Source organism: Bubalus bubalis, chromosome 18, assembly GCF_019923935.1.
Source record: "Bubalus bubalis isolate 160015118507 breed Murrah chromosome 18, NDDB_SH_1, whole genome shotgun sequence".
Classification (NCBI taxonomy): Eukaryota; Metazoa; Chordata; class Mammalia; order Artiodactyla; family Bovidae; genus Bubalus; species Bubalus bubalis.
In genome coordinates, this window is record NC_059174.1 from 35,471,532 (window position 1) to 35,494,193 (window position 22,662).

Genomic DNA, 22,662 nt, shown 5'->3' on the forward strand with positions numbered 1-22,662 from the left:
CCTATCTGAACCCCTATGTTGTGTTAAGACACTTTTCTGAAGAAGTGAAAGTTGCTCAGTTGTGTTCAACTCTTTGCAACCCCATGGACTATACAGACCATGGAATTCTCCAGGCCAGAATACTAGAGTGTAGCCTTTCCCTTCTGTTGGAGATCTTCCCAACCCAGGGATCAAACCCAGGTCTCCTGCATTGTAGATGGATTCTTGACTAGCTGAGCCATGAGGGAAGCCCAAGACACTTTTCTAGATGGTTGGGATACGTTAGTGAACAAAATTTGTAATGGTCTCTGCTTTTTGTTTACTAATGTTTCCCAATTGCCTAGAAAAGTGTCCTAACATATCATAGGGGTTCATTAACTATATGCTCAATGACTGTATGAATGAAGGAATGGAAGGAAGTATGGGAGTTAACATTCATGTCTGGAGAAACAGTGGGATGTGTGTCTGGTGTGTTCAAGGAGCTGCGAGGAGACTGTTGTAGCTTGAGCCCAAGTTTTTGAGCTGGGAACTGTACAATTAAAGATTGCTGTGAATGATGTGCAGGAGCAAGAGTTTGAAAGTTGGGGCTCCTGCGGGTAAGACCTTCTCCCAGGTCTTGGCTAACAAACAATTGAAGTCACCCTATGGTGGGAGGGCGGTGGGAGCAGAGATGGGTCAGGTGAGATACCCCCAAATCTTGGGGATCTATGTATAGATTGTTAGTAACTATAGCTATGTAAACCCTATGCATTCTTTTTTTTTTTCATTATATATGTACTGTGTTTTTAGTTAGGATTTTGAAAAGCTGTTTACCATTCTTAAAGTTGAAGCCACTGGAAAAGTAGGAAATGAGGAAGGTTTTATAAGCAAAAGCTGCTTGTGGTGACCAGGTTTCTCGGTGTTGTATCTTGAAGGGGAGGCACTGCAAAGGGACCAGGCCCTGGTGTCTGTTGACTTTAGATCCCAAGAGAGCTCTGGCTTGGTCATCAGGATGAACAGACCCAGCAAAAGCTGTCTCAAGTCACTGCAACTCAGACACAATGTTCCAGGGAAACCAAGCCACTTGCTGAACCAGATCAGGATATTTGTGGTCAGGGATGTTCAGGCTCCCTCTGTGTGGAGGCCCCCTTTCTTAACCTCTTCCCGAGCTGACTGTGCTGGTCTCTAAGCTTCAATTCAGACCCTACTTCCCCTGGGTAAGATCAAGTGCCTCTCCTGTGCACTGTGCATACTTGTCATAGTGCTCTCTTAGGTCATGGAGTGATGTGCTTACCCATCTGTCTCTGTATGGGGCTTCCTGCTTTTGTGCAGCAGGGCCACCTGACTTCTTTCATCCTTTGCTCCAAAGTACACATGCTTTAAGTGGGTGTCTCGTGAACAAACATTAATAATCACTTAACCCTAAGAAGTCATTTTATACTTTCTGCATTTTCTTCTCCTCACATAATAAAAATGTAATTTTTCCATTTGTGGTGATGCTCATTTTTTGATAAAGTAACTGCATGAAACAGTGTGACTTTCACTGAACAGTTTTTTTTTTTTTCCACTGAACAGTTTTAAGAAATTTGTTTTTAAGACAGTGTTAGTATGTCAAAACCTATTCCTCTAAGACACATTTCAAAAATAAAATTTTTTTCCTGACTTTTCTGTGACTTCCATTACCTTTATTAAAATACATTTTATCAAAGTATGTGAGCATATATTTAATACAGACTTTTTAGTAAAAAATTCTTTTAGCACTTCATTATTCTCATGAATTTCCTTCTTTTCTCCCTATATATGTTTTTCCCTTAAACACTTCCCTTAAACATTAAGTATAATTTTTGAGAGAATCTTTCATTTTTTAAATCATTTTTAAGGCTGTTTTATATTGCTTAAAATATATGCCAAAATTAACCATTTCTCATAGAACATTTAAATTGCTTCTAATGCTTCTACTATTAATACTGGGATAAAATTCCATTGGTTACAATAGGTGATTAAAACAATTTTTTTTTTAATTACATCTGTGTTCTTAAGTAAAGCAACCCTCAGAGCAAGAGGTGGCTCTTTGGCAGGTTTTGGTGGCATGCTCACAGTTAATTTGTAGAAACATTTTGATTGCTTTTCAGTTCTGTCTTTTGAAATAATTTACCTATAAAACATTTAGATCCAGGCTTTTTATAGCAAGGATGACTTTCTCTATTTCTTCCAATTACTGCCTCTCCTTTTTTCTGTCAACATTGGTGGCCTAGGATTTTAAAATTACCCACTTCACTAAGATCTTTCACATTTCTTAACACATTGTTGGGTATTTTATTGGTTTATCCCCTTATTTTTTTTAATATAACTATTTCTGTGTATTTAAAATTTTGAGTTACATTCCAGTCCAGTACTCCAGGTGGTTTTCCTAGCTTCTCTCCTTTCAATTTTATTAGATAATTTTTTCCAGCAGTGAGAAACCAGGCTCTCAACATCCTCAATACATTTACTTATCTGCTCAGTGTTACTGGTATCTCAGCCATGCTAACAATTTCTTCCACCTGCCCTCAGCACTCTTGATGCAGGTGGGTACATTGCCATACCACCTTTCTCATCTTCCAAGGCAGGGCTGTTCTGACTCTTCAACTCTGAGAAGGGAAGGCAGAAGAGAAATGTACAAAATGCAAGGGAGAAAGGAGAATCTGAGATAGAGGAGTAGAAGGCTAAGTCAGTTGAATTTTAAATATTAAATCCATCCTTTGATTTCTCTAATAAACATCATTTAGTCAAGGTATATTTTCCATTGATACGGCTGGAATTTTTTTTTTTGATTTTAGGATTTTGTATCTAAATTTCATAAGATAAGCGATCTATAACTTGAGTTTACTGAAATGTCTTAAAGTTTTTGGTGTTGAGGTTGTACTGGCCTCATAAAATGAACAGGAAAGGTCCCACCTTCCTTTCTCTTGTAAAGTTTATAAAGGTTTGGTATTCTTTCTTTTTTAAACATTTAGATAACTACAGTGAGTGAAGACATCTGTTTCTGAGTTTTCCTTCTAGGTAGATTTTTAAATATGAGTCAGGGATTATTTGCAGTTTTGATAAGATACAATCTACCTCTGGGATGACCTTGTGCTTTTATTGTTAGCATGTTGTGTTCTCCAAGAGTCTGTTCTACTGGCAGTTCATGAATTCTGTTCATTTTTTTCCCCCAATACTGTTTTTCAGCTTAGATTTTTCAAGTTCCTGCCCTGTGTCAGTATTCCGAAAATTTCAAGAGACTGGCTGTGTTTGAATTTTCACTCCAGCCTTGATTGCCTAAATTCTTCCATTCCCTGGTTTCTGATCTCCCTTAACCCTCACCTGTCACCCCCGCAAGCTATAGCCCTCTGCTTGAGACAAACTCAATATTCAATTTCCTTCCTGTAGCCAAAATTGGTGAGTGCCCCCAGGAAAAACAACTATATTTTCCCATATCCTTTCTGTCATTTACTTCTCTCCTGAATTTTAACATTCTAGCCTTCTCTGTTTTTACACCAATAAGTTGCATTTAACTAGATGCTTTTTGTGAGTGCTTTTGTTGTTGTTCTGGTCCGCTGCAAACTACTATATCTTACCCCATGGTAGAATCTCTTTGTGTTTTTAAAGCTCCATCTACTGTATATGTTTATAAATATTCTGCTTTTCAAAAAAAAAAATTTTATCACATATGAAACCCGTTAATTATCTGGAAAAGTAAAGTTGGGTGCTGTAAATCTCTTCACAGCAGGATGACATTTGGCCGAACTGTTAAACACTGGTAGTGCAGAAACTGTGTTCCATACTCATTTCCACTATACCTAGTAGTCGCATTCAAGGTGACCCGCATTGCCCCTTTGATCCATCATTTCAGAACAGGCCACTCAAAATTAGTCTGCCTCAGGATTATTCAAAAAAATTCTTCTGGCAGGCTCCTGTTCTATACATATCACCAAAACCAAGGTATCTTTCTTTGTCCACCGGACATCAGAAAATCTTGCTGGTGGGTCTTCTTGCTAAAAATCTTCCTTAGTTTGTATATGCCTGAGCAATAGACATTTGTATCCCCTTATTTAAAATTTTATTTATTTTTATTTCTTCTTTCACTAGATTTGTCAGAGATTTTTCTGTTTGGCCAGTATTTCAGAGGAGCCAGCTTTTAGATTTGGCTATTAATGCCATCATTTTGCCATTTACCCCTGCTTTTTATAATTCAAGATCAGAATTTGCTAATTTTTATATTTTTTAACCCTCAAAATAACTCCTCATTTTCCTTTGGTAAGAATTACCCAGACCCTACTCATTTACTCAGCAGACATTTTTGGAATGCCTGCTCTATGCCAGGTGGTATTCTTAGCCAGAGTTGCCCTTCAGAACCAGTCAGGAGAAGGTGCCTGCTTCCTGTGGGCTGGCAGTAAGGAGTCAGTGAGAAAATGTAGTGAGAGGATGTGTGGGCTGTGGTGAATGCTCAATAAATGTTAATTGTTGCTTTTTTATGATGTATCACATGAGGGGCTTTTAAATGTTGCCTGGTAGGGCCCCTCACGCTTGGTCAATTTTTCTAATTTGCCTATGTGATTCTGGAAAATTCCAACATACATAGTTTTGAAAATACTGAAGTGAAAAGAAGTCTGAGAAATTGTTGAGGGAGAAGAACATGAAAATATAGCTACAGTTCTGAAATGGAGATAGAGACCAAATACCAGAGGTGGCAGGGGGAGGATGCAGGATCTGGAAAAGCTTCAGAAAGAAAGAGACTGAAGAACTAGTTCTAGAAGGATGACTCAGAATTTTTCGTCTAGAGCTGAGGGAAGAAAATAAACAATGGTCAGAACAGGATGTGCAAAGGCAAGGAAACGTGAAAGAGTAATAATATAGTTAGGGCAAAGAGTCCACTTGTGGAAAGCATGGGATGTATGGCAGGATGCAAAATTAGAAAGATGATTCAGTCACCTAGAGAGAATGACCTGAGGTGGAGATCTAGAACAATTTAGAACAGTGTTATCCAAAACAAACATAATACAAGCTACATGGATAATTTAAAATTTTCTAGTAGCCACAATGTTAAAAAAAACGGGTGAAGTTAATTTTAGTAATTTATACTATTTAAGCTAATATAGCCAAAATCTTACCATTTCTACGTAAATCAACGTTTTAAAATTGTTAATGACATGTTTTACTTTTTTTTTTGTACTAAGTCTTTGAAATCCATTGTTTCACACTTAACTGCATGTCCTAATTTGGGCTAGCCACATTACAAGTATTCAGTATTCACATGTGGCTAGTGGATACTGTATTAGACAGCATAGATCTAGCACGTTAGGGCATTGTGTGGCCAATTGTATATAATATACCTAATTAAATACTACATTTTCTATTAAATATAATAAAGATTACATATAGTATAAATATAATATTTTAAAATATATAACAAATAATTAAGATTATTTTTACTCATTAGCTGCCAGACTCTGGTTTTCAGCTTTGCAAAGTTTTAAAACTACAAAGTTTCCGGAGTATTAGTTTTAGGGGAGTTCTCCCACAGGGTTGGTATAGGGTATAGTTGAAGGAACCTGTCGCTTTACAGTTGTAAATGTCCTTTCTGGATATACTCTTTCACCCTTTTGCTGGTAGAACTCTTATTTCTTCAGTTCAGGGAGTCTGTGTCATAGATGAGAAAATTGGATCTCCAGGAGATGTGTGTGATTTGTCTAAGGAAACTACACATTTATTAGTTGTGGAGCCTTTTAGGGGCCCATGACATTGGGCCTTCTCAACTTAGCATGTGCTGTTTCCAGTTCTTTGCTTTGGGCTCCATCTTTTGGCCAAGGTCCTCTTTATGTCAGCATGAGGGAGGGGAATATTTAATACTCCTTGTTAATTTTTAAAACTTATTGATTATGAGTTCCAGTTATATCTGGAAGAAGGATAAGCAGTGTTTGTAAGGCATCACTGGATCATTACAGTCTGAGGTGTGACTTGCATTAGAATGCCCTAAAGGTGATCTAATTCATAGTGGCTGACTCACACCAAGGCTCTTTTTGCCTATTTAATCTTGCAAACTCTTGACTGTCCTTATGTCCGGAAATGGTTCTGGCCTCTGAAGATTTGAAGGTTCCTAAGACAAGGAACTTGACCCCCTAGAAGACCACTGAACAATTAGGTAACAGTCACTGTGATTTATGTAGTCTTAGGAGCTGTGCTGAAGAGAAACCCAGGGAGGGAGCTGTGGTGGGTGTGGACTTAACCCAGAGCTGTAGGTAGGAATAGAGCCTCAAGGGGAGAACTTGATTGAGTCTTGGTGAGAGTGTTAGGCAGGCAGAGAAGGGAAGACCAGCCTTTTGAAGCAGAACTTGCAGAAGAGAAAGAGATCGTTTTGTGTCAAGGAGGTGTAAATGTTCTCCACACTGAACCATGGTGTGCAAGGGAAAGAGAAGCCAAAGCTGAGGCTGTGGGATTAGGTGAGGACTTAGGAAGGGCTCAGGAGCTCACAACAAGGAGTCTAATTTTTAATCTCAAGGAAAGTTTATTAAATATTTATTAGCTATAGAGAAAATAGGTAATATTCCTACACTCCTGGAATTTATATTCTGCTGTGGGATGCAGCCTGTAAACAAATGAAAATGTCACATATCAGGTATAAGGACTATGAAAAGGGAAAAGAACAGAATGACAGTTGAGGGTTGTGGGGGGTGCTATTTTATATGATGTGGTCAGGGAAGTTTGCTTTGGTGAAGTGACATTTGAACAAAAAGCTGAAGAAAGTGAGTGGGGAGCCGTGTGCATATCTTCAGGAAGAGACTTCCAAGTCAAGGAACAGGCAAAGCAAAGACCTGAAGGTGGAAGCATGTGCATTGTGTTCCAGTTGTTGTTAGGAGGGTGGGGTGAGTGAAGGTAAGAGAGCAGTAGGTTGGAGATGAGGTTTAGGATGAAGGCAGGGAGTTGGGGCGTGGGGGCGGATTGTGAAGGACTGTGTAGCTACTGTAGAGACTTTGACTTTTACTTGGGGTCAATTGGGATGTCATCAGAGGCTTTTAAGCAAAGGAATGACCTGCTCTGAAAGGTTTTAAGAAGATGAGTCTAGTTGTTATATGGAAAACAGACTTGAGATGGGTGGGGCATGAGTGGAAAAGGCGGGAGTGACCCAGGTAAGAGATGATGGTGGCATGCGCTGAGTGAGGGCAGTAAGTATTGGGAAAAGTGGGAAGAAATGAAGGGTTTGTATGCATGATCAAATGTGTGTTTTAGAGAAGTGACTCTGATAGTACATAGGAAAGAATTGGTGAAACCATGAGTAGTAGAACAGGTTAGCTGTCCAACCAGGGCAAGAAGTGATGAGTGGCATGGACTAGACATATGTTTACTGGTCAGCACGTACTTTACCATTCATTCAGCCTATTTGGGGAAGCAGAATAAAGTCAAGAGTCCATGCATTAAACATAGGGAACCAGTTAAGCAAAGGAATACAGGTTGGTTGGCAACTCTGTTCCTAAACCACAGGGGCTATATGTTTAGAGGACAGAGTAGGAATGGAAAGGTGTTACTTCTCACAACTTAACTTAAAATGTCTGCTTTGGTCCAAACCTTTTCCCTGCTGGTCATCTGCATCCCAAGACCAGCCTCCCTTCTCTCATTTGTCAATCCCAGGACTGGATTCCCATTCTTTCTTCTCCCTGCCTAATGGTACTTACCCCTCAAGGCCCAGTACATAAGCTTCCTTAAAGTTTCTCTCCTGTGCCCAGAACATTGGTAGCACCTCACTTTACTGTGTATTATTACTGTGTACCTCACAATACACAGTAATAAATCACACATTTTAAAATAAACTGAAACCTATTCAAGGACTGCAGTGTTTTTCATTTGCATTTTTCTTCTACCACAGTGCATATGGTAAAGCCAGGTACCTAATACATATCTAGTGTCTTTCTTTTCTTTTTTAATCTAGCATCATCTTGCCTGGCACAGTCAGATTCCTGACCTCTGTCAGAAAAATCTACCACATTTTCAGCCCTTCACTGTTCTTGTGGAGACACAGCCACAGTGTTGAGCAGAGATATGATAGGGAGGAACCATTGTTGTTTATGAATGTGATCATGCACCTCAGTCACTAGGAGATGGGGGCCACTCCCTTTTCTCTAAAATTCAGATCTCAGCCATCTCCTTAAGGCTCAGCTCAGTCTGGAAACAGATATTTAGTGTTGGGTCAGATACTTACTGGACACTGGTATTTTAGAGTTAAAAAAAGAAAAAATATGGCCCCTGCTCTCATAATGCTCACCATCTAACTAGGAAGTTCAGTTGCTCAGTCATGTGCGACTCTGCGACCCCATGGACTGCAGCACGAAAGGCTTCTCTGTGCATCACCAACTCCCGGAGCCTACTCAGACTCATGTCTATCGCGTCGGTGATGCCACCCAACCATCTCATCCTCTGTCTTCCCCTTCTCCTCCTGCCTTCAGTCTTTCCCAGCAACAGGGTCTTTTCCAATGAGTTGGTTCTTTGCATCAGGTGGCCAAAGTATTGGAGTTTCAGCTTCAGCATCAGTCCTTTCAATGAGTATTCAGAACTGATTTCCTTTAGGATGGACTGGTTGGATCTCCTTGCAGTCCAAGGGACTCTCAAGAGGCTTCTCCAACACCACAGTTGAAAAGCATCAGTTCTTCAGTGCTCAGCTTTCTTTATAGTCCAACTCTTACATCCCTACAGGACTACTGGAAAGCCATAGCTTTGACTAGACAGACATTTGTTGGTAAAGTAATGTCTCTGCTTTTTAATATGCTGTCTAGGTTGATCATAGCTTCTCTTCCAAGGAGCAAGCGTCTTTTAATTTCATGGCTGCAGTCACCATCTGCAGTGATTTTGGAGCCCAGAAAAATAAAGTTTGTCACTGTTTCCATTGTTTCCCCATCTATTTGCCATGAAGTGATGGGACCGGATGCCATGATCTTAGTTTTCTGAATGTTGAGTTTTAAGCCAGCTTTTTCACTCTCCTCTTTCACTTTCATCAAGAGGCTCTTTAGTTCTTCTTCGCTTTCTGCCATAAGGGTGGTAACAAGGATTAAATAGATTACTAGGTCTGTTTAAATAGTTGTGGATTTGCAGATCGGCTTAAAGCACATCATATGGGGATTGACCCTCTGTTGGGAGATAGAAGACCTCTGTGAAGATGTGCTAATCTACCTCCAAAGTGTGAAATGTAATTAGCAAGGGACAGATGGACAGGAGGGTGGGGAGAGGATGATGTCTTCCAGGAACCTAAGAACTCTTTAGGTTCAGTTATAGCTCAGCACACAGGGAGGGCATGAAATCAGGCAGAAACCATGTAACTTTCCCTTACAGCTCCAGCAATCTCATGGCTTTGCTTTCCTGCTGATCGTCTTTACATACTTCATTATGTACTTCTTGAGGTAGAAATCAGTTTCACCAAGACCAAAGGACGTATTTCATATTGAGCATGATGACAGGTATCTTAACAAGGCTTGGTGAGGCAAGACAGAAATCAACACATGAACAGCAGAACTTGACTATTCAGAGGCATGGGAGTCCTTAGCCAGCCTGGTTTCAGTCGGGGGTAAGGAAGGAGTGACTGGAGGGGAGTATAGCTTGCAAAATACCTCTAATCTGGCATTTCTAATTCTAGCTAGCCAGCCTACAGAAATTCTAGCATATTTGCCCAAAGGGTGTATTGCAGTGATGCTTGTAATAGCAAAATATTGGAATTAATACAAATATCCAAAAGGAATTGGTCCATTTATTCATTCACCAAGTATTTTTTTCAGCATCTACTATGTGCTGGGTATCACTTTAGGCACTTGAGGGGCATATAACTGAATAAGATAGTAAAGTCCCTATTCTCACAGAATGTGCAGTCAGGGAGACACAAAAGCTAATAAGAAATTCCAGATAATTACTAGAAGTACAAGCATCCTTTTAAATCTGCATCTGTTTCGTTCCTGAGTTAAAGTTCAGGTGGCAGGAATTTGGACAGTGAGAGATACTTGTGTGTGCTAGGAGGAAAATTAAGCATGGTAATATGATGCATAGTAAATGAGAAGGAGGTGGTGAGACACCTTTTCTCAGGTGGCAATTCTGGATGTGAGACCTAAAGGACTAGTGACTGGTTGTCAGCCATGTGGCAATCCAGCGCTCAGGGTGGGAAGAAGCTTAATGTGTTCAGGGGTCAGCAAGGTCAGCAGGCCCAGAGCCCAGTGAGGGATGGGGTGAGCTTGAATCTTATTCTTAGCACAGTAGAGTACTGTGAGTTTTAGGTGATGGGTGTGTGATGGTACTCCAAATGCACTCTGGAGTGCTGTGAAGCAATTGAAAGTAATGAGGTGAAAGTATACAAAGCACTAAGGGAAGACTTCCAAGATGCATAGCTAAATCTAAAAAGCAGGATGTAGAACAATATAAATGATAGTTCATAAAACAAGACTGTGTGGGGGAGGGGAGGGGGTGAAGGAAACATGGAAAGGGACGGCTTAGTATATACACCAAACTGTTAATAGTAGTTACTTGTAGGGAGTTTAGTGGGATTGGCAATGGGGATGAAGGGGTGCAGTCACTTTTTATTCCCTGCTGTATTTGGGTTTTGTAGCAAAGACAGTGCATGGGCAGTGAGGAATTGGTGATAATATAGACAGACTTGGCTTTGAAGGGAACAAGAAGAAAGCTAAGTAGGCATACAGGATTGTGGAATATATTGCCCCTCGTGACTTTCCTGTGTGCCATATTAGATTCTCTATAAAATTGTGTAACAACTAGTATATTTAACCCACTTTGCCCCCTCAGGATATCAAACATGTGATCACCTTTTTTGATAGACCCTATAGTAGGTTCCCAGTATTGCCATGGGAACATTTGTGGGATTGATCCCTACTTGAGCAAGAATGTGTTCCTACAGGAGTCACTGACATTTAAGGATGTAGCTGTGAACTTCACCCAGGAAGAATGGCACCACGTGGATGCTGCTCAGAGGCGCTTGTACAGGGATGTGATGCTGGAGAACTATAGCCACTTGGTTTCTCTTGGTAAGGACCACGTCTTCTTGTCTATGTATTGGCAGGTCTTCCCTTTCTCAGAAGATCAGGTTGTGGGGCTCATAGTTTGTGTGACTGTGAGCAGGGTGTTCAGGGTTAGAGTTTGTTCATCTTGTTGAGACCCAGCTTTATGGGTTTCTGAGCCTGCTTTTTAGGTAAATAGGAACCAGAAATAGGCCATTTGATTGCATGACTCCTCAAATTGCACCTTTTTTTTTCCCTTCAGAGTTGCTGAGGATAAGTCCTAGTTCTGACTTTTAGAGGGTTCTTTTGTCAACTTGAATAAACAACCAAATCTTATGTGTTTACCTATGAGCAGGATATCAAGTTTCCAAGCCAGAGGTGATCTTCAAATTGGAGCAAGGAGAAGAACCATGGATAGCAGAGGGAGAAATCCAAAGACCTGTCTGTCCAGGTAAATGAGGGAGAATCCAAGAATCAGTGCAGAATGTGGCACAGCTGAGGGAGAGGGACGCACCTTCACTTTGCTGCCTTGGGAGCTCCTCCATCTGTAGAAGAGCTGCACCGTCTCCTGGATGACACCTTTGTGTGTCTCCCTTCTCCAGTAGGGCGTGTTGCTGTTGATAGGTCTCGGAGGAAAAGGTACCCCTTTTTCCTTTTTGAAAGTAGCCCTTTGTCTTAGTCAGAATGCCATCTCTCCCTGTCTTGTAACCCTACTTCTGGATCATTTTCTCCTCTAGTATCCTCAGTCTCCCTGCATTGTTTGGCGATCTCTCTTCTTACTCATTCAGACATTAATTGAACTCCCATGTCTCCTCTTTGTTTCATCTTGCTGCTTTCACTGTCAATGCCCCAGACTTGTAGGAATACCCATAATCTTGATTCTCCCTCCCTCCAGACTTCTTTCCCTGACTGCACTCCTGTTCCACCTGTCTGGGGACCAATGCTATCTTCCTCTTGTCCTGCACTCCTGCCCATCTGATTCATTTCTACTCTCCAAAGCTCCTAGAGTATCCTTCTCTCCTGACTTCCCCACTTGTTCAGTGCTTCTTGGCTTTAGGTCTTTGGCTTTTCTTGCTTTTCCCTCCTAGTGAATCTGTCTTTAGGATTAGGAGCCTGCCTTCTGGTTTCCTCTCCGTTCTTTCTATACTGTCCTTAGTTGCTCAGTCATGTCTGACTCTTTCCTAACCCATGGACTATAGCCCTCCAGGCTCCTCTGTTCATGGGGATTCTCCAGGCAAGAATACTGGAATGCCATGGAATACTGGGTTTCCATGCCCTCCTCCAGGGCATCCTCCCAACCCAGGGATCTAACCCAGGTATCCCACATTGCATGGCAGATTCTTTACTGTCTGAGCCACCAGGGAAGTCCAAGAATACTGGAGTGTGTAAACTTATCCTTTCTCCAGGGGAACTCTCCAGACCCAAGAATCAAACCAGTGTCTCCTGCATTGCAGGTGGATTCTTTATCAGCTGAGCTACCTGGGAAGCCCATTCTATATTACTTCTCTATAAAAGGGTGCCTGCCTTCTGATAGTCACAAGTCTTTATTCTGTGCTATAGACTCAGAATTGTCCTTACTTATACCCTGGTTACTTTTTTTTTTCCTCTTCCCTTCCCACAGGACCCCTCCAATGCAAGTCCCACAGAGTTCTTATTAAAGATGTAAAGTCTAAGTTAATCATCTTGCATCCCCAGTCAGCACATTTTGCTACCTTACCTATTACCCATATCTCCTCTTGCCCATCAGGAATTATCAGATTGCCAGTCCCTCAGGCCAGAAACCACAGTCAGTCTAGTCTTTTTCTTTCAATCCAAGTTATTTTCCTCCTTTGAGAAATATCTTAGATTTTCCTGCGTTTTAAATTGGACTGGTGACATCTTAAACCACACCTCAGATTTAGATTACTATAATTCCCAGTTGAAATTGCTCACTCTATCTTTTTGTAATCCATATTGGGTTTTTAAAATCATAGTTTAATTGAAGTATAATTGACATACCATAAAATTCTCCCTTTAAAAGTGTACATTTCAGTGGTTGTTTTGGGATAAATACAGAGTTGTGCAGCCATCACCACTATCTAATTAAGCAGAACATGTTCAATATCTCCAAAAAGAAATCTTATACCCATCAGCAGTCACTTTCTACTCCTCATTCCCCCCAGCTCCTGGCAACCATTAAGCTACTTTTTGTCTCTATGGATTTGCCTATTCTGGACATTTTCTATAAATGGAATCATAATATGTAGCCCTTTGTGATTGGCTTCTTTCACTTAGCTTAAGGTTCATTCATGTTGTAGCATGTATCAGAACTTCATTCCTTTGTATTGCTGAGTAATATTGCATTGTATGGATATATCACATTTTGTTTATTCATCACGTCATGGACCATGTTGGATTTTAATGCTTTATCTCATAAACTACCATTCTCTGAAAGAACCTTTTACCTCATTATAGGAAGCAGAAACTCCCTTGATTTAAAGGTCCCCATCATACCTTCCAGTAATATCTTTCTATTCCTGCCAAAGAGAGCTCCACTAGGCTGAATTTCTTTTTGAAGTTACAGACCTGAGTACATTTCACCCCTACATACTTTCCGATGTTCTCTGTAAGAAGCATACAATTTCCCTCATTAGATAATAGTTTTTCTCTGTCCAAAGCCATCTATAAAGTCAAGGTCTCTTTCATTCATGAAACCTAATATAAGCTAATATACTTGTTTCTTTCTTCCCTGGTCACAAATACCATTTATATAATCTCTACCACACAAAATCAAATTTACTACATGCCATCTATTGTTTTTTTTTTTTAAGTCATCAAAAGATTGTCTTGTTTTTATTCTTAGATTTTTAAGCTCCTGGAGTGTCTATTTATTATGTTTCTAAATATCTTCCTTCTGTGTTGCAGAGCATATAGAAGGCAGTCAGAAAATTATTGATTGTTATGGAATCTTGCTGGGGAAAGAACTTTCTCATTCATTAATTTCACCAAACATTTCTTGAATGTCCCACTAAGAAATATTCTAAAAGGAATGCAAAGTATTCTCTGTCTTCAGGAATTTAGAATTGAGTCTTGTTCCAGGGTAAGGAATTTTGGAATTCAGGGTTCTTTAGTTACGGTTTTTTTTTTTCCCCTTTTAATGTTTATATGAAAATTTTCAAACATTTGAGAAGTTGAAAAGATTATACAGTGAACACTGTATACTACCACCATGATGCTATAATTGTTAACCTGTTGTTATATAGTAACCTATTATATTTGCTTTATCACATATCTCTTTATCCATCTGTTAATCTGTCTTTCTTTTGATGCATTTCCTAGTGAGTTGCAGACATGAGTACATTTCACCCCTGTATACTTCAGCATGTATATAGTTGACTGGAGTTCAGTATTTGTTCATAGTTCTTTTTTTTTTTAATTAAAAAAAACATTACAGTGAAATTTACACCTCTTATAAGCACCATTTATTTGACTTTGACAAATGCATTCTCCTGTCTAACCCAAACTTCTGTTGATATGGAACATCTCCAGCATTCCAGAAACCTCCCTCCCCTTAGTTTTTAAAAGATTACCATTCTTAGAACCTAGACAGTAATTAATTTCTGCTGTTAGTATTCAGAGGTTAAACAAAGGTTTAAAGGTCAATTTTTTAGGCAGATTAAAATAAATTGTTTTTGGTTAAGAGAGGTGATTAATGTAAAATCAGAACTCAAATAGACTAAAACCACAGCTCTAGTTGTAAGGGCAAGGATGATTTGCCTCTTGAAATACTACTTTTTTATCTGCTTGGGAAGTATAGCCCTCTATCTCCAGTTATGTCAAAGAATCATTTCAGTTAGTTAACTGGCTACATATTTTCTCAGCAAGGTTTGAAGATCTGAAGCTTCAGAAATGACTTGAAAGAAATTATGAAATGAATGTATTAGGAAGATAGATTCCATGGCAGTTTGTAAAATGGACAAAGAGGCATGAATAGCAGATAGGACTCTGCATGAAAGACTATGATCCTATTCTGTTTGTATCTGTGCCTAACTCTCTCATGCTGACTGGTTCCCTTACTCCCTATGTGGGCTTTCTCATTCTGGACTTATCCTTCATGATAGCTCTGCAATGATAGCTCTGTCATCTCTCTCCACTCCTCCTTTCTCCATTCAGGGTCTTCTTTTGAAGTTATTGGACTAATTTCAAAACAAAGTGATATATAATTGCTGTCTTTTCATTCCTACTGTAGCAGTTTGTTTTAACAGAGGGGAATAGGGGATATTTGCACTTTGGGTTTCTTTCAGACTGGAAGACCAGGCCTGAAGCCAAATCTTCACATCTGCAGCAGAGTATATCTAAAGTATCCCTTAGCACAGATGAGCTCTCACATACCACGGGAGAAGATGCTTGGGACCTTAGTGGCCAGTTAGAAAGGCATAAGGAAAACTGGAAGAGACATCTGGGGCCAGATTCATCCACCCAGAAGAAAATAATCACACCAGAGGAAACTTGTGAGCAAAATACATTTGGTGAAAACTGTAGATTGAACACAGACCTGATTACACAACTGAACATTCCTCCAGGGTCTAGTGAATGTGATACACTTGGGAGCAATTTGGGACATAATTCAGACTTACTTAATCAGAATAATATCCTTGCAAAAAAGAAACCTTATAAATGCAATAAATGTAGAAAAGCATTTATTCACAGATCATCTCTGACTAAACATGAGAAAACTCATAAAGGAGATGGAGCTTTCCCCAACAGTACAGATCAGGGAATTTATCCTGGAAAGAAGCACCATGAATGTACTGACTGTGGGAAAACCTTCCTCTGGAAGACACAACTTACTGAGCATCAGAGAATTCACACTGGAGAGAAACCCTTTGAATGTAATGTGTGTGGGAAGGCCTTCAGGCATAGCTCCTCCCTAGGTCAGCATGAGAACGCTCATACCGGAGAGAAACCCTATCAGTGTAGTCTTTGTGGGAAAGCCTTCCAGCGCAGCTCCTCTCTCGTTCAGCACCAGAGAATTCACACAGGAGAAAAACCTTATCGATGTAATTTGTGTGGGAGGTCGTTTAGGCATGGCACATCCCTCACTCAGCATGAGGTTACACATAGTGGAGAGAAACCCTTCCAATGTAAGGAATGTGGGAAAGCTTTCAGTCGATGTTCTTCTCTTGTCCAACATGAGAGGACACATACAGGAGAGAAACCTTTCGAATGTAGCATATGTGGGAGAGCTTTTGGTCAGAGCCCATCCCTTTACAAACACATGAGGATTCATAAGAGAGGCAAACCTTACCAAAGCAATAACTACAGCATAGATTTCAAGCACAGCTCATCTCTTACTCAGGATGAAAGCAATGTCCCTGAAGTGAAGTCCTATCATTGCAATGCCTGTGGGGAAGATTTCAGTCACATTGCAGACTTCTCTGACCATCAGAGGATCCACACTGGAGACAAGAACCCCTATGATTGTGAACAGGCCTTCAGTCAACAACCTATTTCTCATCCTGGTGAGAAACCCTATCAATGTAATGTATGTGGAAAAGCTTTCAAAAGGAGTACGAGTTTCATAGAGCATCACAGAATTCATACTGGGGAAAAACCCTATGAATGTAATGAATGTGGAGAAGCTTTCAGTCGGCGCTCATCACTGACTCAACATGAGAGAACCCACACTGGAGAGAAACCCTATGAATGTATCGACTGTGGGAAAGCCTTCAGTCAGAGTTCATCCCTCATTCAGCATGAGAGAACTCATACTGGAGAAAAACCCTATGAATGTAATGAATGTGGGCGAGCTTTCCGAAAGAAAACCAATCTGCATGATCATCAGAGGATCCATACCGGAGAAAAACCCTATGCTTGTAAGGAATGTGGGAAAAACTTCAGTCGAAGCTCAGCTCTTACTAAACATATGAGAATTCATACACGAAATAAACTCTAGGACCCTTGACATTAAGAAATACGAAGAAAGCTTTAGTTAAAATATTATTCAGTATCAGAAGATTTTTACTGGAGAGGAAGCTTGAGGATATAATGAATTGTGTTTGTGTGCACGCACACATGTGTGCAGGTGTGTATGCTTGTGTGCATTGTGTGTTGAGAGATCTCTGTACTAGCAGTGTTGTTTTTTTTTTTAAATAAAAGCCACATTCTCAGATCTGATTACATACATGTGAAAACAACTACAGATGTCTTATATAATCTGTTAGAAATGACATGCCTATATATTGGACTTTGTAAAGCTTTTGAATATATGTATGCAGGGAATCACCAACTTTCAACAATTTAATTTGTAACTCTCAGTGTTTACAGCCTTTTTTAATAAATAAAACTCCCACAGTGATGACCAAAACTCATTTTTAAATTGCTTGACAAATGAATTCAACTGCAGCTCTTACATTAAATTTACCATGGAAACCAGTTTCACCTCCAGGAATTCACCGTTCAAAGAATTAAATCAGCTGGTCCAGCCTCTTCCTTGTACAGATGAAACTGAAAGCCAAAGATCTGAAGTGGTTTGCAAGCCTGATACAGTTTATAACAGTAAGGCTGGGTGGAAAATGCAGGTCTTCTGGATCTTTGGCCCCATGGTCTTGCCACTGAAAAGATATTTTGGAATTCAGGGCTTTAAAATAAGTTTTAAAATAAATCCAATGCACAAATATTTAAGAAGCACTCAGGAGTTGAATATAAGAGGCAGCAAGACATATGCAAATTTGTCATATTTATTTAAAGCAGCTTGTTGGAAGCTTACAACCAAAGTTGTAAATAGTAGAACTACTAATGACTTCTTTCCTTTTCCCAAGTATCATATTTCAGGAACTATGGTCAGTTTCATAGAATTTATTAAGTCTTCTGCTGTGCTTTTCATGATCCTCCCATGGGACAGCACTGCACCAAGCTTCCTATATTGATTTGATCAATGGGAAAACAATACAGAACCATAGAGAAAAAAAAAATCCCCCAATTTAATTTTACTCTAAAGTATGAATCCATTTATCTCTTGCCATAAAATTTGCCTATAAATCAGTTAAGGGAATCAGCATATAGCGGGTCATTTTGTGTGCCAAGGAAATTTTCATCATAAAAAATTAACATTTTTGGCTCTATGGTGCTTTTCCATCAGTAAAGCATGAGGTAAACGTCAGGAGCCCACTCTAGTCATTAATATCCCTTAAAATCTCCCATGGGCTGTGCTAAAGGAATTTCCAGAATCTTTGTTCATTCACTGGCACCAGTAGTGCAGATAAACTTGGGAGCAGCTGTGGAAATTGACACTTTTCATGAAAGAGCCTCTGCCCCTGCCCCCAGGATAAGCAGATTTTTCCATCCTAATGATGAATCATGGGGAGGAGTGGTAAAGGTTGGTGTTGATAGTAATCCTTTCTTACTGGTTTCTCTGCATGCCAGGTAGCAGGAGCTATCCTTTTTGTCTCATCCTGGATAACGTGATGCAGCTCCGAAACATCCTTCATAATCCTCTGCAGGAAAAATGTGTGTGGGGTCAGAAATGTGGAATGTCTAGCCCAGTGCATTTATCACACGTGAATCACGATGGGTTATTCTGTAGCAGATCTGTCCTCCCAAGACTTTTGTACTGTTCAAAAATACCTTTTCTGTGATGTTCACCACTTAGTCCTTTGTGCACACACAATGCCAAGACCATGCCTATGTTGTCAGTAATTCTACTCAGAACCTCCTCCACTGATTGGCTTCTTATCTGGGAAGCCTATCAGAAACTCTTTTTGCTTTTGTTTGGGGATCCCCATAGTGGACTGTTTGCAAGAATGGCATGAATTGTAACCAGTTGAGTGCAACATAACTGTTACGGAAGTTTATAAAGACTTGGTTCCAGGATACCTAAAGGAGACCACTGGTTTGTGTGTGGAGTCTGGCCTAGATCCAACCAGTCCCTGAATCTCAGCACATCGTCATTGGCAGGGGGAGCCCAGGATGCATGCATGAATGGAGGATTGCCTAGTCCCAGCAACCACACACCATGCATTTACGAACACCGAGCTTTCTAGGCAATATGAATTACATACTTGGAACATCATTGTATTATTTCAATAAATAGCCTTCTTAGTTGAATGGGAGTCAGTTTGTCTTTTTCCATTTTCAGAACTTGGCTAAGATTAAAGAGTGATGCATCAAAGGAAGAGGGATTAACTGCTAAACTCATCACATCCAGGTGAGTTAATAATAGCATTTACTGAATGCTTACTTCTTGAAAGACACTGCTAGGTACTTTACAGCCATCATTTCATTTAATCCTAACAGCTCCCCTAATAGGTTTTGTGGTATCTTGTCTTTGCTCAGCTTTTGCCTCCCTCTTCCTCTTGTAACAATCCCTACTGTACTGACCACAAGAACACAAGTCAGGACATCCAGGAGCTCAAAGATAATTTCAGGGACTGTTGAGGCAATTAGAGTCTTTGAACAGAATTTTTTCAAAACAGACTTTAGCAAGGATACTTTGATTTGAGGTTGCTAGGCTGGTAAGGTGAAGGCCTAAAGTTGCTTGGAACCTGATTCCTTACCAGAGAGAGCAGGTCTGCTGTTGTGGAGGATGAGGTGACATGATGGTATTCTCATTTCTCATTCCCAAAGTCCCTGGACTGGATTCAATTTCCAAAGCTTTTCCTGGGATTCAGTGGGTTTCCCATGACCAGTGGAATGATTCCCCTTGTGTTATATTTCTGTTTCTTGCATTGAAGAAACAGTGTATGTATTATATCTTTGTTTTCTAATGGGGAGAAAAACCCAGAGAGAGATCAGACTTGGAACCCAGAACTGCCTGGCTGCAAAAGTACAGCTCTTAACCTCTAATCTTCATCGTGTCTTCAGAGCCATGTTATGTTCAAGGAGCTGCATATAACAGGCTTTTGAGGGTGAATGGAAGAAGGGATATGGTGATAGTTTAAATCAGAGACCCAAGTGGAAACAAAATGAAGGACCTTGGAAGGTTTTTCTTGACTATTTCAGTAAATTAAGTCCCCCCAATTCACCCACAACCTTCACCTCTTAATATATCAGTTATTTGTATTTGCCTGTACTGTAGATAAAATCTTGTATCATACTTAAATAAAAAACCTTATAAATGTTTTCATGTTGCTACATAGTGTCATGATCCCCTTAAGAAATCCACTACTATTGCAATAATATTTGGGTAGTTTGGGGCATTGGTTTTATAATAATGACATTGAGTACTTATACCTTTTGAAGCACCCTTGCCTTTTTATTTCCATGGAATTTTTTTTCTTAAAATACCCATAGTGAGATAAATATCTAGAATGGGGTTACTGTGTCAGCATATATAGGTAAGTATAACCAGATGGTGTGAGGCTCATATAAGAGTGAACTAGATATAATAGTGCAGGAATAATAGTCCCAAAATTACAAAAGAGAAACAGGAGAAAACCAATCTTCCACTCCTGCTGCCTGGGTATGTGTGGGGAAAGGCCCCAGGGCAGGCATTATGTCCTACAAAGCCTCTTGCATTTCTCTGTGCAAGGGTGGATAAGAAAACAATTATTCTGTTATTAGGTATACTGATGCTAGTGCTCAGGTCTTTATAGCTACAGTGGGCTTTGATAGATACTGAACTAGTTAATTCCTTTTTTAAAAATGCAGATGTCACATCAGGGAAGGTTTTAATGACTGCTGGCTAAATTGGCCTTCTTTTAAATTCTAATAGATTATGTTGATGTCCTTCACTTTACCATGATTTGTACTTTTGATTGATTGGTTTTTCTCCCAACCCTGAAGTAGATGGTGAGTTCCAGGAAGGCAGAGTCCACATCATTTGGCTAACTTTTTTTGTTCCCTTGCTATCACAATGCCAGGGACACAATAGGTACTTAATGTAGTCTTGTTAACAGTACAGTGGAGATGTGTTGATAGTCAAAGAAGATTGGCTTTTCAAAATGAAAAGATGTTCTATCTTGAAATCAGAATACTGCAAAAGAAAGCAGTGAGAGATTATTTCATATTCATTAGGCTGGCAAAATGTTTGAAGTCTGGCAGGGGGAAAATGAGAACTTGTATTTTGTTGGCAGTATAAGGGAAGTTCCGTATCTTCCCTTGCTCTTGATATAGGACTTAAAGTGCTCTGTCTTTGGACCTCTTTTCTTTTTCTACAGTCCCACTCACTGGGGCTTTTATCCAGACTGAAGGCTTTAAATACTCACTTGAAAATTTTATCTCCATTCCAAGATTCCATACTCATAACCAACTGCCTACTTGACTTCTCCACTTGGATTTCTAACAGACATTCCAAATTTAATATGTCCAAAGATGAACTAACTCACGATTTCCCCATCCCAATCTCATCTTTTATCAAGTTCCTCCCTCAAACCTCCCATCTGAGAAAAGGTAACCCCAGTTGCTCAAGCCCTAAACTGGGTAACCATTTTTGATTCCTTTCTTTCACATCCCGCATCCAAGGTTCATTAAGTTCTGTTTGCTAACTTGCAGGATCTATGAGGATGGCCATATCTTGTTGCTTTTCACTCTTTCTGGAATCCTCTTCCCCTAGATATCACTTGGTTTGGTTCCTCACCTCCAGCAGGTATTTATTCAGTGAACCCTTTCTTGACTATTGTACCGAAATAGCAATTTGTGAGAATTCCTGGCAGTCCAATGGTTAGGCCTCTCTGTTTTTATTGCTGAAGGTACAGGTTGAATCCCTGCTGAGGGGAACTCAGATATCACAAGCTGTGTGGTGTGGCCAAAAAATAATAATAGTAGAAAACCAGTGCCCCTTCATGGCATACTCCCATCTCCCTTCCCAGCTTCATTTTCTCTACAATACCTAGCACCACCTGACCTAGTAAATATTTTACTTCCTTTTTATATGCCCTTCTATTTTTGGGGGGGTATCAGATCAGATCAGATCAGATCAATCGCTCAGTCGTGTCCGACTCTTTGCGACCCCATGAATCGCAGCACGCCAGGCCTCCCTGTCCATCACCAACTCCCGGAGTTCACTCAGACTCATGTCCATCAAGTCAGTGATGCCATCCAGCCATCTCATCCTCTGTCATCCCCTTCTCCTCTTGCCCCCAATCCCTCCCAGCATCAGAGTCTTTTCCAATGAGTCGACTCTTTGCATGAGGTGGCCAAAGTACTGGAGTTTCAGCTTTAGCATCATTCCTTCCAAAGAAATCCCAGGGCTAATCTCCTTCAGAATGGACTGGTTGGATCTCCTTGCAGTCCAAGGGACTCTCAAGAGTCTTCTCCAACACCACAGTTCAAAAGCATCAATTCTTCGGCACTCAGCCTTCTTCACAGTCCAACTCTCACATCCATACATGACCACAGGAAAAACCATAGCCTTGACTAGATGGACCTTTGTCGGCAAAGTAATGTCTCTGCTTTTGAATATGCTGTCTAGGTTGGTCATAACTTTCCTTCCAAGGAGTCAGCATCTTTTAATTTCATGGCTGCAGTCACCATCTGCAGTGATTTTGGAGCCCAGAAAAATAAAGTCTGACACTGTTTCCACTGTTTCCCCATCTATTTGCCATGAAGTGATGGGACCGGATGCCATGATCTTCGTTTTCTGAATGTTGAGCTTTAAGCCAACTTTTTCACTTTCCACTTTCACCTTCATCAAGAGGCTTTTGAGTTCCTCTTCTCTTTCTGCCATAAGGGTGGTGTCATCTGCATATCTGAGGTTATTGATATTTCTCCCGGCAATCTTGAT

General features: G+C 40.1%; 2 protein-coding genes across 7 annotated transcripts in view; both read left to right on the forward strand.

The window, feature by feature from the left end:
- The window catches only part of ZFP90 (ZFP90 zinc finger protein), a 29,528-nt gene extending 12,221 nt beyond the window's left edge, over positions 1–17,307 (forward strand). For all 6 annotated transcript variants that reach the window (XM_044932096.2, XM_044932093.2, XM_025268934.3 and 3 more), the window contains 3 exons: positions 10,862–10,988; positions 11,317–11,412; positions 15,245–17,307. In XM_044932096.2, the coding sequence (XP_044788031.1) occupies positions 10,862–10,988; positions 11,317–11,412; positions 15,245–16,896 (1,875 nt within the window). In that variant the 3' untranslated portion in view covers positions 16,897–17,307. The remainder of the gene's footprint in view (positions 1–10,861; positions 10,989–11,316; positions 11,413–15,244) is intronic.
- CDH3 (cadherin 3) overlaps positions 10,945–22,662 on the forward strand; it is a 117,180-nt gene continuing 105,462 nt past the window's right edge. Inside the window, exons 1-3 of the mRNA XM_025268932.3 lie at positions 10,945–10,988; positions 11,317–11,412; positions 19,078–19,146. Of these exons, the coding sequence (XP_025124717.1) occupies positions 11,372–11,412; positions 19,078–19,146 (110 nt within the window). The 5' untranslated portion in view covers positions 10,945–10,988; positions 11,317–11,371. The remainder of the gene's footprint in view (positions 10,989–11,316; positions 11,413–19,077; positions 19,147–22,662) is intronic.